The following is a 15,728-nucleotide window of genomic DNA, read 5'->3' as shown; positions in this document are numbered from 1 at the left end:
GAATTCAAAAGTCCTTCTGGATTGGTTCAATGGAAGAGCTATCTTAAGGGTTCTTCATTTAGAATCGTGGCAAAGGAAAATCCACCAACTACAGGAGCAATATGATGATGTGCAAGTTCTTCATACATACAGGGAAAATAATGCCATGGCAGATATGTTATCCAAGGAAGCTCTACTATTAGATGCTGAATTAGTTTCCATCTCAGAGGTATCTAACTGTTATGATCCTTGCACCTTAAAATTGATAAGAAACTAATAATTATAGCCCACTTCGAGGGGGGAAACCTCATACAATAAATACAATGAACAAGACAATATTTGATGATCCTAAGACTAGATTTCCTTAGTATATAATATCTATATATAAGATACAAAGGATACAATTATAATAGAATTGGACAATGAGGAGTTCTAGCCTACATAACAATATAATAATAGAAATCTAATCACACAATATCTAAGGCTTAATAAGGGGGTTTTGGGTTAACATCAGACTTATATAGGGCTTAACATGCCCCTCCCCTTCAAAGAACTGCTGTCCTCAACACTTAACTATCTGTGGGTTTTTTTGCATGAAACACTCATCTTCCCATGTCACATTTTCCACTGGTAGGTTCTTCCATTTGATGAGGTACTCAGTAATTGCTCGATTTCTTAGTTGCTTAGTTCTTGTTTCCAAAATTGTTTTTGGTTCTAATATTATTTTCCCTTCTCCATTATTCTTTGGTAGAAGAGTTTGGACTGGTATCTTATCACCGATGGCCTTCTTTAAGCAAGAAACTTGGAAGACTGGATGTACACATGAAGATGGAGGCAGCTCCAATTTGTAGGCCATACGTCCAATCCTTTGTAAGACCTTATAGGGGCCATAATACCTTGGAGCTAATTTATTGTACTTCTTTTGTTGATTGAGGGACATTTGTTTATATGGTTGTGGTCTCACAAATACGCAATCCCCCACTTCAGATTCCCTTTCACTGTGATGTTGATACGCTTGTTGTTTCATCCTATTTTGTCCCATAGCCAAGTTGTCTTTCAATAGTTTGAGAACCTCTTCTTGTTGGATCATAACACTAATGGTAATGTGTTGTCTATTTTGTTCTTTAATCTATTTGATCCTGTTCAAATAGGATTTAATTAAGTTTCAAGATATGTTTAAGGTCTAAAATACATCCGGGATTTTGTTCTCAGCCCAGTTTTTTAAATTATCAAGTGTGTTGTTATGCAGCCAAAAGATTGTACTTTTTAATTTCCTACAAAATATCAAAAATGTGTTTTTTCATTTGGTAAAACAAAAAACTTTATTAGTAAACTCATTATTTGTCCACCATTTCACAATCTGTGGAATCTCACCTGGTTCCTACATAAGTTTACACCGTTCAAAGGAGGTTTTCTAAAGAATGATTATGAAATGCCATGTTTTGTATCTTTTGGTTTCTTCTTCTTGGTTACCCAAGCAGACGAGAAGAAATCCAAAACACAGAAAGACAAATAAGGCCAAAACATGAACAAGGCCGACTATTACTAAAAATTGGATATGAACACAAGTCCTGCAACCATCTTCTGAACTTACCAAGAAACAAAGAAATTTTCCAACTTAATGCTTACCAGGAAACAAAGAAAGTATCAGAGTAGCTGAAAAGTTTAATACTTCAGAAATCCTCGTACCTTGTACACACTGCCGAAGCCACCTGACCCTATCTTGTTCTCCACGTTAAATATGTTTGTTGCAATTTTCAACTCGGCGTATGGATAAACCTTAACATCTGGAATGCTTGAAATGACTTGTGTCAGAAAACAGTTAATACAACACATTAGTAGGTCGTTAGAGGATATGTAGCCAATAATAAATTAAAAGAGGTATCAATCTAGGGGCCATTTTGTAAGGAACCATATACAGGAACAAACAGTAGAGAAGAAATGGAAATGAATGAATTGCAGGCCTCATTGATGAGTAGTGTAGCTAGTTACTAAAGATTTCATACTTCGAAAACCATACATTATTAACATTAAATGGGATATAAAACTCACCATCCCCTATTTCATTTTGTGGTGCTTCATCTTTTGATGTTTTCTTCTTCCAGAAGGAATCAAAGCAACAAAAGCTCATAGCTGCGGTCAGCATCTGCGTTATTGTATTCCACTTAAAAATTGTGTTTTAAAAGCCAACTTGGAATATAAGTCTGCAAGACAGTATCAATATGAAATAACAGCATTTGAGATCAACAACTATGGAATATTATTCAAGTATGCAGACACTAACAAAAGAAGGAAAACCTCTTCAAACAACCAATAAATGAAGCATAACAAGATCACATAAGATAAATTATGTTTACCCAGCATCCACAGGATCCTAAATTATGGTTACCCAATATCCACAGGATCCTAAGTTATGGTTACCCAGCATCCACAGGATCCCTCTAACTATTAGGGACAAAAAAAATCAAAAAATATTGTCCTTGCTTGCAAGGAGTGCCAATTAACCTCCAAAGGAGAAAATGTGGAATTCTGGACTGGTACGCAAGAAGAAATCCACTTGAAAGATTCTTCCTGATGGACTGAATAAGCCTTTCCAAGAACTGTAAAATACTAATTTGGTAATTATTGGACCCACAATTAATGAGGTAGAAGCCACCACCTTGATAGAAACTGATTTCTCTCATAATTTGTGTCTGTTTGCAGAATGCATTGACAAGCTTGCATTCAAAACTGAGTTGTTCAAGACAATAGTAGGATCTCGAGTCCCAATTGTTATTCAATAATATGAGGGTAACTTTGATTTTGATATCATGAAAGATTGAAAGGTATGATGTCATTCTGGTTAAAAAGCAGTTGTTGACTCGCAGCATATGTATTTTTTCTCCAAACCGCATTCTTCATCAACATTGTCAGACTGTTTTCAGACTCCCGTGTCTGGATGAGTCTCACCGAGTCACCACCGGGATGAGTAACTCCTAGAAACTCTTCTGTCATACTCCCCATTCGCTAGACTCCTCTGAAAATCGCCATACCATATTTTGAGTATTATTTTCTCTTTGCCAGGTCTGAAAAGAGCCACCAAAGACTCCCCAAGTCAGAGGCCAGCCAAGTCTTAAAAGAGTCTGAGTGTGACGACACTGTTCTTGATTACGTTTGTGAAACTGAAAGAACTTCCTTTGAAGCTTCTGAGTCCATCTCAAAATGGCTACAGAAAATCCTAAAAGTTGTTGTAATGATATTTTCATCAAGAAAAAATCAAAGGATGGTGAAAATGAAGTCTAGTTCAAGATGATACATCTTCTAAAACAGAATTGGAACGTTTTTATTGATAACCTTTCAAAGAAGGTTGCAGTTTACATAAAATGCAATCATTGCACCAAGAGTAATGAGGTGCATTTAAAGCCAAGGTAGATATGTCATGTATAACACAATCATAAATGAAATTGAAAAATAAAAAAAATAAAAAAAAAACTTAAAATTTGTAAAAGTGATTTTAAAAGCAGATCATAATAATATTAACAAATAATTGATGATAAAAAATACTAGAAACTTTAAGAACCACTATAATCAATTATAAAGAAACCAGCATGGAATTTTAAGTATGAATGGGTTAAGTTTTAATTTCTTTTTTATCTCACTGTGCTTACCAGATTACTAGATCTGGGGTTAAGATGAATCTATGCTAATTATATTTGACTGAAAGATTGAACTAGGCTTTAAAAAGGGTAACAAATCAGCAAAGTTTAGAACAAAGGATTCATTCAACCATACAAATCTTCACTTGGAGCACTAATTTTGTTGGTGACGAATAAGTTTTAGCCATATGAATGTGTGTGGATGATTGTGTATCCAACAAGGTAACATCTAATAGCTGATTACCTATTGGATTGTGCAGCAGGCACTACTATCTTAACAAGTAAATTTTGAACATTTACATAATATGCAATGTCCTACTGAAGAAAAAATAGAATGGCAATCTTTCGAGGTGTAATTTTATTAAGGAAGAGGTTGATAACTAGGCCGGCCAAGGTATATTTTTCAACATTTACATAATATGCAATGTCCTACTGAAGAAAAAATTGAATGGCAATCTTTCGAGGTGTAATTTTATTAAGGAAGAGGTTGATAAGTAGGCCGGCCAAGGTATATTTTTTAGCTCCAAGAAGATATAAGTGATTCATAAATGGAGGCCTATTAGTGTTGACTGGGAAAAAGATTTTCGTGCTTTAGCCTGTTTCTACTATAGCTTTTTGTTGTATTATCAAGCACCTTCGTTGGAATTATTAAATGATATGTGCTGACACTGAAATGAACAAGAAACAAGAATGGCTGAATAAAACACGTCTGCTTTGTGCCTTCTTCAATTTATTATTTACAGGTAATATAATGGAAAGAGATCAATTATGAAACTGCCTCAATTGCCGATTCCTCTAATCATAAAAGAAAACTGAGATCAATAATAATCAAAGTTGACTGAATCTTGATATTATAGATACTAAAAATATGTACATAACAACTACCCAGAACAAGGAGATCCATCATAATAAAGGTTAACCGTATCTCAATAGTTAACAACTCAATGAACATGAAGGAACAAAAGCGTAACAAACTAATCACTCACAAACTAGCCAGAAGGAAAGTGTAACAAAACTAACAGTTAAACACTACGCCCCTCGTTAATGCCCAACAGGCTTTATGGGACATATCAATTCCTCAGGCTGTTTAGAAGGAAAGTATCCCTACTTTCTTCCCTGTTTAAGAAAGGTGCTAAATTGTTTGAGCTTGAGTCGGCTTGCTGTAATATGAGAGAGGGCAGTGCTGATTGTCAGCAATGTGTTGTACAATGCAGGCTGCAATGAATCTAAGCAATCTATAGGTACAGGCTGCAATAAAAATAAGCAATCTATAGCTGCTGGCCATACAGTGCTGGCTGCAACGAATCTAGGAAAATCTATAGCTCCTGACTATAACATGATGGATTAATAACATCAGTCCTCCAAACCCATAAATAGTTGCACTAGATACCAAGTGATTCATTGGTTCATCTATATATTTCATAGTCCTAAAATAAATAGCTTGATTGTACACCTTCTCTGCTTCCGCACAGATCTTTGTTGAGATAGTCACAAAGAGGTATAATCCACGGAAAGTTCCTACACCAAATAGAATTGCATGTGTACCATCCAGAACACCATACGCTACATCAATTGCTTATTTGCATGTCAGTTGTAGATTAGCAACGTACTGGCAACAACATGTGTGTCTACAGTAGGTTTTCCAGCCATGTTACAGTTGTGCACACCAACATTCTGGAATAAAAACACCTTCTCTGGTAGAAGATCTATGACTAAATTACCCTGTTAAACAATAATACCATCTGACTCTTGCAAGATGTTGTCAAAGTGCTCCACACCCTCAGCAAATATCTGTGTCTGTTGAAGATTCCCAAGCTCATCAAGAAAAGCACAGGTTTGCCTAATGTCTTCAGCATGTCATGCGTATGATAAAGAACTAAAATCAATGCTGCTGTGAACACCCCAAGTTGTGATAACATGCATCTTTCTATATCACTTAGTGTTGGAGGATCAATATGAACTTGAGAGCCACTTGTGGTTGTATATGATAGAGACATTGCTGCACTGCCATATGTCTTGGGCTCCCATCTTCAGATGAGATGATCAAAATAGACACCCGTGCAGGTAACTATTGAGGTTGCATATATTTTCCTTCAGAGTGATTTTTGAACATCAAATGGGCTGGTGCTATCAGAGGGCTGCAGGCTAAAATAATGAAGATTGACAGTGGGAGCCAAAGCTGGCTTGCAAACAGCAGTCAGCCGAACAGCAGTCTATGGATGCCTATTCTCTTCTATTGAAACATAACATCTGCACAACATCAGAATAGGCCACATATATGATGTCCTAATTGTAATGCTTTGCATGTAGCATTAATAAATGGTCACGTGACTCTCATGCGAAGCAATGTTAACAGAACTGGCGGAACTGGCCGGTCCGGCCGTTTGGGACCCAAAACAGTCTGGTTTGGGCTTCAGTACCAAACTGACCTATTTCACCGAACCAGTCAGATCGGGACAAGTTCCGTGCGGTATGTAGACTCGCAGGCCAGCCTAAAAAAATTGCATTTTTTTCTATTTATTATTTTTCATTTGGGTGGCCCACATCTAATGAAGCCCTAGGCCTCCCCTAAACCTATTTAAACACACCCACCCCTTCTCTTTCACTCACACTATTCATTTGAGCTTCTTGAAATTTCTTGAGGAAAATTGGAGAGATTTTACAGGGCTATTCTGAGGAAGTTGTTGAGCAGATTTAAAGAGTTGGTTGGAGATCTGTTGGGCTGATTACTAAGGGATATTTTGGAGCTGCTTCAAAGAGTTTTTTTCCCAAAGATCTTTGGGTGTTGCTGAGAGGTTTTTGGAGCTGATTGAAGGGGCAATTTTTAAATTTTGTGGGGGCTGCTACAAAGCTGATTTCTCTATTGTTTGGCGCTGATTCTCTTCTGAAAATTTAGAGGGTAAGTCATGTGAAAATTCCTAAACCGGAATTCCTACTGCAGCAACTGATGATATTTCTCCTATTTGTTAAATTCCTTCAAACAAATTACTTGCAGTTTCCTATGGCAAATATCGAAATACATACACTGCAGCCTTCACTTAATTAAATATTATGTGGAAACAAAAGACTGAGCAGAAAAGAAAATACAACACAAATGACACCATTATTTTTGGACAAATGTCGCCGAAAAAACCCAATGCGGGAAAACCAGTGCAACAATTCTGAGGGTTTATTATTATTAAGCAGTAGCAAACTCTGAATACATCTATAAATACCTCACGGGTTATTCAGTTATAGAGAGAAATACTAGCAGAAAGATTTGTGAGATTACCTCACACAATCATTGAGAAAAATCCCGACTAATCCAGACACTGGATGAGCTGCCTCTGGCAGGCCCTGCGCTGCCTCTGCGCAGTCCTCACGCAATCCCTGGGTCAATCCCTCTAGGCACTGCGTCACCCAACCGACTGATCAATTTGCTGCCCATAATCACTGCTCAAGGCCTCCCGGTCTCAAACCCCGGCTCCCGCCTTCTGAAACTGACTCTGCTGCAAAATTTCGAACTCTCTCTCACCCTCTGCACTGCCTTTGTGTGGCCTGCATCAGCCTCTGCGTGAGAGCTGTTGGATCACTCTTTGCCTCTCTCTACTGATGATTCTCCGGCTGAGAAAATCTCTCTCTCCGGATGCTATCTCTGCCTCTCAACTGCAAGAAATCTACTCGATCAAAATTTCCTCCTGAGAACTTCTCACTTCAGAAATTCGATCTCTTGGTCTCTCGGTGTGTTTTCCAAATGACCCTCAAACTCCCTTACCTAATCTTTGCGTTGACATTCAACAGCCCAAATTAAAAGCTAATTGTTAAATTGGCAACTAGGGCCAAACTCCATGTGGATCAGCTTATTTATGACAGCTGATATTTTTATTGGATCCCTCTCGTCGAGAGGTGTAGGATTGATCCAAAGATCATCCGATTCCGATAAGTATTTATGGAGATATGAATTTATTTTGTTTATATAATTATTACCAAGCCGACCAGCAAACTTGAGTAGGCTCAGAAGCCCAATAGACGTGTCTACTCATCATCTACGTTCTAGTATAAATTGGTGAGGATTTGAAGTCATTTTAACACACATTCTTGGTGTGTTCTCCTCCTCTCCACGTCTTTGGTTTTTGGAGAAGGAGGGACACCTAAAATATACAGTAGCTGATGCCCTAGCCACAGTTCAGTTGTGCCCTAGCCGCAGTGCAGATGATGCCCTAGCCGCAGGCTTATAAGAAGATCTAAATGCAGATAAGAGGAGACTTATGTGCAGCATGAATAAGCCCCTATACGCTGTCTCAAGAGGCTCCATCCGCAGATGAGAGGAGGGCTAATATAGGCCCTAAATGAAGGTTTGAATCCATTGTCTATTGACCCTATATGCAGCAAGAAAGAGACTCCTTATCCACTGTCATAATCTGCCTTAGCCGCAGTCAAAGAAGGAGGTTCCAGCCACAGCAAATGGAGGTCTTAAGCAGCTGTACAGTAGTGCCCTTAGCCGCAGTAAGGAGAGCCCTTATACGCAGCTCAAAGAGACCCAGTTGCTGTCACCTAAGCCGCTGACATAATGCTACATTGCTGTAGGTAACAGCGTGGCCTATTTCAGGATTGTTTGGGCATAATCAAGCTGTTCTTGATCTCGGTGTGCTGAGCAAAAGAATCCGCAAAAGGGAGGAGCTAGGGACAGTAGTTTAAGGAGCTGTTTGGATCACTGTTTGAAGGGACTAAAGTTACAGTCCACTGATGGGCTAGGCCGCAGGCCATAGCCAGCAGTTGGAGGCCTTTATTTAGTAGCTGCGTTCAGAAGGTAAGCAGCCCTATAAGGCAGCGTATCATTGGAGGATTGTATGAAAGCTAGCTGCAGTAATCAGGTGAACTGTGGGGCATGGTTAAGGTGTTGTGGCTCTCAGAGGGTGCCCTAACAAATGACCAGGTCTGCCATGCACCAGTCCTTATGAAAGGTACCAGATTAGCAGCCTTGACATGATCAGTGAATCGGCAAAGGAAGGAGAGTCTTATGGAAGGAAAGCTTCAGTAATATGGGTAACTGACTGAGCTGTTCATCTGCTACATATCTTCAGTCCTTGGGATCAGATCTGCAACCTCATTGTGTCATCTTCAAGGTGAAGATCTCTGATGTCTGATCTCCTATTTGGCAAGTCAAGTATTGACTTAAAATCATTGTACTCTATCTCTCTCTCTCTGCTGAACTTTGAAGATAAAAGAAGATTTGATCAAAGGGTTTCCCCACACATTGTGGGGTTTGTCCCTGGCTTGCGCCATATCTTGTGTCCTCTTGTCTTGGCTTGTCTTCTGCGTTTTATATTTATGTTCTATCTGCAGTTTATCATAATGCTGATGTGATTGCCAATTGTGAAAATTCAAATAAATTGCTCTAGCATAGAACATACCAAAAATTAACATGGTATCAGAGCTGAGGTGAAGACAATGCCCAAGCAAGAGTGAAAGAGCAATCACCAAAGGCAGTTGGGACAAGACAGAAGGATCAATGGGTTCCCCATAATTCACCTAGGGTGAAGTCAAAGCAGAGAATGTTATCAGAATGGCGCAGCAAAGTTTCTGATGGCCCATCTAATGATCCCTTCATTGGGAAGTTCGGTTCTAAGGGTGAAAGGAAAGGCAGATGCCTTGTTGAAATAAGTTCGGCCGTTATGCGAAGGAGTGTCCGAATGGCAGGGACACATCTCTTGATGAAGATAACAATCATTCCTGGGACATCTTCAATAATCAAAGGAATGACTGGTAATGCAGGTCATCAAGGAAGTGGTCGACTCCTCCACGAAAGCAAGAAACCCCTGAATCTCTTTTATGTACCTGATCGCAAGAAGAACCCGATGACCATCTCGGAAATGGAAATCAAAGGTTACAAGATGGCACTTATCAATGGAAAGGTACGTGTTTGAAAATATATCTTGTTAAGATGTTTTGAGTTCTGGGTTGTATCAAGTTGCTAGAAGTCCACTGGGGACCATGTCCGTTGACTCAGCACTGGAGGTCTGTGAGTCAGATGGTGACTCGGATGCTTGAATTCAAAGAGGAGCATGTAGGTACATGTCTGAAATGTACCGAAGGAAAATATTATAAGGGGACCATTCCCTTCATGCAGCAGGTCCACAGGCTTGGAACAACCCGAGGAGTTTAAGACTCATGATCGGGAATCTCATGTATACAGGTGGAAGAAAGCTCTCTATGGCTTGAAGCAAAACACCTCGGGCATAGTATGAGAGGATTGATAGCTGTCTAATGCAGCTGAGACTCACCAGGAGTGAAACTGATCCAAACCATTACTCGAAGGTTGTGGATGATAAACCTCTCATACCGGCACCTATGTCTGACAGGTGCAGACCCTCTCATTTATAGGAGATAGAGGGAGTTGGATTCTGAATGTGAAAAGATAAGCTGCAAGCCTGTGACTACCTCAAGGGTCTTAACTTTCAGAAGTTATATGGTAGTGATGTCGGACCTGATTTGGGAAATGCCTTGAGTTTTATAAACTCATTCGCGTTGATGTTCTTGGAGAACCTCTGTCCGGACATCTGTGTTGCAGTTAGCATGGTGAGCTCATATTTGATTGAGCCTCACTGGATTGGTGCCAAGAATCTTCTGAGGTATCTTCAGGGCACAATCTCTCATGGATTGAGATACACTGCCGAAAAGATGAAATTGCATTATTATTCGAATGCTGAATGGGCAGGCAGTGTGGAGGATCACTAAAGCACTTTTAAGTGCTCTTTCTCTTTGGAATCTGCCTCGATACCCTGGATGAGCAGGAAGCAGACGTCGGTGACTCTGAGCACCACCAAGGCAGAATACATTGCTGCTAGTATGGCCTTCTGTGAGGCAGTCTGGTTGCTGAAGCTCTTCAGTGAGCTGTTTGTTCACATGATGAGTACCACTGTGATTCTCTGTGACAACCAGAGGTGGGATTCGATTATTGAGGAATCCCGTATTCGTCGATTGCTTCAGCAGATAGACATCATGGTAAGTCGATGAGCAAGGAGGCTCCATCGCATTAGGATGATGCACAGGACAGAGCCCCTAGGAAAGATCAAATTTGTGATTTTCCTGAACGACTTGGAGTCGTCGAGAGACCTTTGAAGAAGGGTCCTACATGTTGTATACATTGAGCTCTGGGAGCTCTGGGGGGCTTGCAGTTCTACTGGAGCAACATATGACCACAGGGTGACTCACCCTCCCCTGGTGGTGTGCACTGGAACAAGATGATTCGCTCTCTTGTGGGACAAGATGATTCGCTCTCTTGTGGAACAGGATGATTCGCTCTCCTGTGTGGCAGGATGATTAGTTCTCCTGTGAGGCCTGGATTGATGTGTTCTCCATGGCGATTGTGGCAGGATGATTAGTTCTCCTGTGAGGCCTGGATTGATGTGTTCTCCATGGCGATTGTAGCAGGATTGATGTGTTCTCCTGTGAGGACAGGATTGATTAAGTTCTCCTGTCGAGGCATCCTACCCATGCAGTCTGGGACTCATGGGAAGTACCTCTCATCTGATCAATGAGCAGGGAAATGAAGTTAGGGACCATAGTAGTACCGATGGACGCATCGTTGTATCTACCGTACTCCCTATGCTAGGATGACCTCCATTGATCTGGGATCAATGATACTGGTCTGGGACCAGTGGTGGGAGTTGTACATACCATGACGCTGACTTCGGGTCAGCTGTGACTGGTCTGGGACCAGTGGTACATACTCCGAGACTGACTTTGTGTCAGTGCAGTACTGGTCTGGGACCAGTGAGAGTGGTACATACTATGACACTGACTTCGGGTCGGTTGAAACTGGTCTGGGACCAGTGGTACACTCTCTGAGACTGCGATACTGGTCTGGGACCAGTGGTAGGAGTGGTACTTACTATGAAGCTGACTTCGAGTCGGCTGAGACTAGTCTGGGACTAGTGGTACGCACTCTGAGACTGACTTCGGGTCAGTGGAGAATGGTATGAGACATTCTCGATCAATTCTTCTTCTTCATAGTTCAGCAGAGCTGAGCAAAGCAAAGCTAGCAGAGCCAGCAGAGCTGAGCAGAGTTGGGCAGAGCAGTGCAGGGCACTGATGGCCGAGATTGTACAGTCGGACTTATGGATCACTGGATGGAGTTCTCCCTAGTTGAGAGGGAGTGTTAAATTGGCAACTAGGGCCAAACTCCATGTGGATCAGCTTATTTATGACAGCTGATATTTTTATTGGATCCCTCTCGTCGAGAGGTGTAGGATTGATCCAAAGATCATCCGATTCCGATAAGTATTTATGGAGATATGAATTTATTTTGTTTATATAATTATTACCAAGCCGACCAGCAAACTTGAGTAGGCTCAGAAGCCCAATAGACGTGTCTATTCATCATCTACGTTCTAGTATAAATTGGTGAGGATTTGAAGTCATTTTAACACACATTCTTGGTGTGTTCTCCTCCTCTCCACGTCTTGGGTTTTTGGAGAAGGAGGGACACCTAAAATATACAGTAGCTGATGCCCTAGCCACAGTTCAGTTGTGCCCTAGCCGCAGTGCAGATGATGCCCTAGCCGCAGGCTTATAAGAAGATCTAAATGCAGATAAGAGGAGACTTATGTGCAGCATGAATAAGCCCCTATACGCTGTCTCAAGAGGCTCCATCCGCAGATGAGAGGAGGGCTAATATAGGCCCTAAATGAAGGTTTGAATCCATTGTCTATTGACCCTATATGCAGCAAGAAAGAGACTCCTTATCCACTGTCATAATCTGCCTTAGCCGCAGTCAAAGAAGGAGGTTCCAGCCACAGCAAATGGAGGTCTTAAGCAGCTGTATAGTAGTGCCCTTAGCCGCAGTAAGGAGAGCCCTTATACGCAGCTCAAAGAGACCCAGTTGCTGTCACCTAAGCCGCTGACATAATGCTACATTGCTGTAGGTAACAGCGTGGCCTATTTCAGGATTGTTTGGGCATAATCAAGCTGTTCTTGATCTCGGTGTGCTGAGCAAAAGAATCCGCAAAAGGGAGGAGCTAGGGACAGTAGTTTAAGGAGCTGTTTGGATCACTGTTTGAAGGGACTAAAGTTACAGTCCACTGATGGGCTAGGCCGCAGGCCATAGCCAGCAGTTGGAGGCCTTTATTTAGTAGCTGCGTTCAGAAGGTAAGCAGCCCTATAAGGCAGCGTATCATTGGAGGATTGTATGAAAGCTAGCTGCAGTAATCAGGTGAACTGTGGGGCATGGTTAAGGTGTTGTGGCTCTCAGAGGGTGCCCTAACAAATGACCAGGTCTGCCATGCACCAGTCCTTATGAAAGGTACCAGATTAGCAGCCTTGACATGATCAGTGAATCGGCAAAGGAAGGAGAGTCTTATGGAAGGAAAGCTTCAGTAATATGGGTAACTGACTGAGCTGTTCATCTGCTACATATCTTCAGTCCTTGGGATCAGATCTGCAACCTCATTGTGTCATCTTCAAGGTGAAGATCTCTGATGTCTGATCTCCTATTTGGCAAGTCAAGTATTGACTTAAAATCATTGTACTCTATCTCTCTCTCTCTGCTGAACTTTGAAGATAAAAGAAGATTTGATCAAAGGGTTTCCCCACACATTGTGGGGTTTGTCCCTGGCTTGCGCCATATCTTGTGTCCTCTTGTCTTGGCTTGTCTTCTGCGTTTTATATTTATGTTCTATCTACAGTTTATCATAATGCTGATGTGATTGCCAATTGTGAAAATTCAAATAAATTGCTCTAGCATAGAACATACCAAAAATTAACACTAATGAATGGCTAGGATCATTTTAGCTTGATCCTCATCTTCTTCTAGAAGTTACACCCACAATTAGATTAATACCCATTAATATTTTTAATTTCCTAAGTTTAGACTTAGGGTCCCATTAAAAAATATTAATTATTTTAATAAAATTGTCTTTGTGTGGAATTTCCCAAAACGCTTTCTGGGTTCTTTGGAATACATGCGCCCAAGCCTCCCTACAAAATTTGACACCTAGAGCACATCCGATGCTACCCCAAATCAACACTCCCTCTTAGCGAGGAATGTGCTCTAGCAATATATGTTGTTGCATACTGCTCTGACTCTGAAGCATCGTCCTTTGTGTTGTTGATGTCTGACATGCTTTCCACCAACCACTGTGTTGTTGATGTAACTGTACTGCTGCTAACACTGCCACTACCAACACTGCATCCGTACTATAGTTCCCTCTCAAGTATTGCATCTGTGCTGCTGCTAGCACTGCCACTGCACTGCAAACTGTTGTTCTTACTCCATCAGCAACAGAAAAACATCCAACATTACTGAACTAACTATGTTCAATATGATATCATGTAAATGTTGGAGCCTGACTGCTCATAGTCTTTGCACTGACCCTCTGAATATACTGTGTTGTTGTTGACCTCTGCTTTGTGCCATTTGCAATACTGTCAACTCTGCTCTGCGCTGCTCAGACTCTAGCGCTCCTAGCCACTCCAATTGACTCTCCGACGCTCCTCGGCAACATTCGACACTAGTCCATCTTGCTACCTCAAAACTGGGCTCTCGAAGGTATTGATCCAAGAGGTGGACTCCTCAAGGATCCTGCCCATCGGTAGCTCTTTCAAACTACAGCTCCAAATCATCCAACCTCCTTCTTGGAGGTATCTCAGTTGTCGTGGCGAACTCCTCTTCGATCTTTGCGGGCACAGCCTTCGAATCGTGCTTCTCATCCTTGTCCTTCTTCTTGAGAGGACATTGAGTAGCGTAGTGACCCATCTCACCACACCCGAAACACTTGATCTTTGAGACGTCCTTCTTACGTCTTCGTTGCTCCTGTTGTCCCTTCGATGCAAGGGTTGCATTATCCTCCTCCTCCTTGGGCTTCGACCCACTGTTGTTGCTTCCATCAAGTTTAACCTTGACTAAGTCTCTCCTCAGCTCCTCTTGTTTTAGATTTGCCCACATCTCATCCCAATTTGGCAATGTTGCTCTGCCCAGGATACTCTGGACAAAGACTTGCCACTCATCTGAGACAAAATTGAGGGCCAATCTAACCAACTCTAAATCCTAAGGTGTATGCCCTACAGCAAACAATTCATCACGGGTCTCCTTAAGCTTCGTGATGAATGGATCCACATGCTCTCCCTTCTGCATCTGAGCAGATCTCAGCTTCTGCTCCAAGTACATCTTTCACTGCTCGGAAGATCCCTGATATAACGTAGCCAAGGCATCCCATAGCTCCTTAGTAGTTCCTCTACTAGTGACATGACACACTACGTGATCCTTTACTCCATCAAGGATCATCCTCTTGGCCTTCGCCATTTCTGATTTGTACTTCTTCAATGGATCTGCATCTGCAGGGACAACCACAACGCTATCGACATATGTCTTGAGGGAATGCTCATCTAGAAGGAATGACATTCTAACCTTCCAGATGACATAGTTGGATGATCTATCCAACCTGTCATGATCCCTCAAGCCACTGGTTGCCATTTTTGCCAAAAATAGAAAGTCGAATGACCTCCTCTCTCCTCTGTGTTGTTGTTGGGCTAGCCTACGCACTCCTTGCTAGAGCTAGTAAAATTGTTGCCCCTTGTTGTTGCTCAGCTCTAGAGAATTCGAATTCCTTGGCTAGGAATTCTCTGAGAAAGAAATTCCCTCAGTCGTGCTTCTCCTCTTTCTTCTAACGATTTTCGACCCAGCAAACTATCTGTAGAAAAATCTGCGTCCCACCAGCTCACCTCACGCTAAGGCTTCAACGCTTCTCCCTCTGCCCCGACAAAAACTCGATCTAGAAGCTCTTCTCTCCATTGACTCACTCGAAGAGAGATTGCCTCGAAATTTCAGCCCTTCGGCTAAGAACTGCGTAAACCCTCTGGGTTTCGAATTGCTGCCTCCTGCAACTTTTTGATTTCCCTCTTCTACTCAACATTGGATCTACCGACTCTGCTCTTCTTACTTCACCTGCAGCTTTGATACCATGTGAAAATTCCTAAACTGAAATTCCTACTGCAGCAACTGATGATATTTCTCATTTTTGTTAAATTCCTTCAAACAAATTACTTGCAGTTTCCTACAGCAAATATCGAAATACATATACTGCAGCCTTCACTTAATTAAATATTATGCGGAAACAAGAGACTGAGCAAGAAATA

General features: G+C 41.5%; 1 protein-coding gene and 1 pseudogene across 8 annotated transcripts in view; both read right to left on the bottom strand.

The window, feature by feature from the left end:
* Window positions 1-15,728, bottom strand: part of LOC149151091 (putative serine/threonine-protein kinase) — a 226,933-nt gene that overhangs the window by 94,693 nt on the left and 116,512 nt on the right. For 3 of the 8 annotated variants that reach the window (XM_089437819.1, XM_089437818.1, XM_089437822.1), the window contains exons 2-3: window positions 2,032-2,183; window positions 1,669-1,784 (exon numbers count right to left, since the gene is read on the bottom strand). In XM_089437819.1, coding sequence (XP_089293945.1) covers window positions 1,669-1,784; window positions 2,032-2,125 — 210 coding nt within the window. In that variant the 5' untranslated portion in view covers window positions 2,126-2,183. The remainder of the gene's footprint in view (window positions 1-1,668; window positions 1,785-2,031; window positions 2,184-15,728) is intronic. The other 5 variants (XM_089437821.1, XM_089437820.1, XM_089437825.1 and 2 more) reach the window with 3 other exon arrangements.
* LOC149151092 (pyruvate kinase 1, cytosolic pseudogene) lies at window positions 4,921-5,611 on the bottom strand (annotated as a pseudogene).

This window comes from Pinus tabuliformis, chromosome 9 (assembly GCF_031772625.1).
Source record: "Pinus tabuliformis cultivar Carrire ecotype Pingquan chromosome 9, CPIR1, whole genome shotgun sequence".
Classification (NCBI taxonomy): domain Eukaryota; kingdom Viridiplantae; phylum Streptophyta; class Pinopsida; order Pinales; family Pinaceae; genus Pinus; species Pinus tabuliformis.
This window is presented reverse-complemented; position numbering and strand designations above follow the sequence as displayed.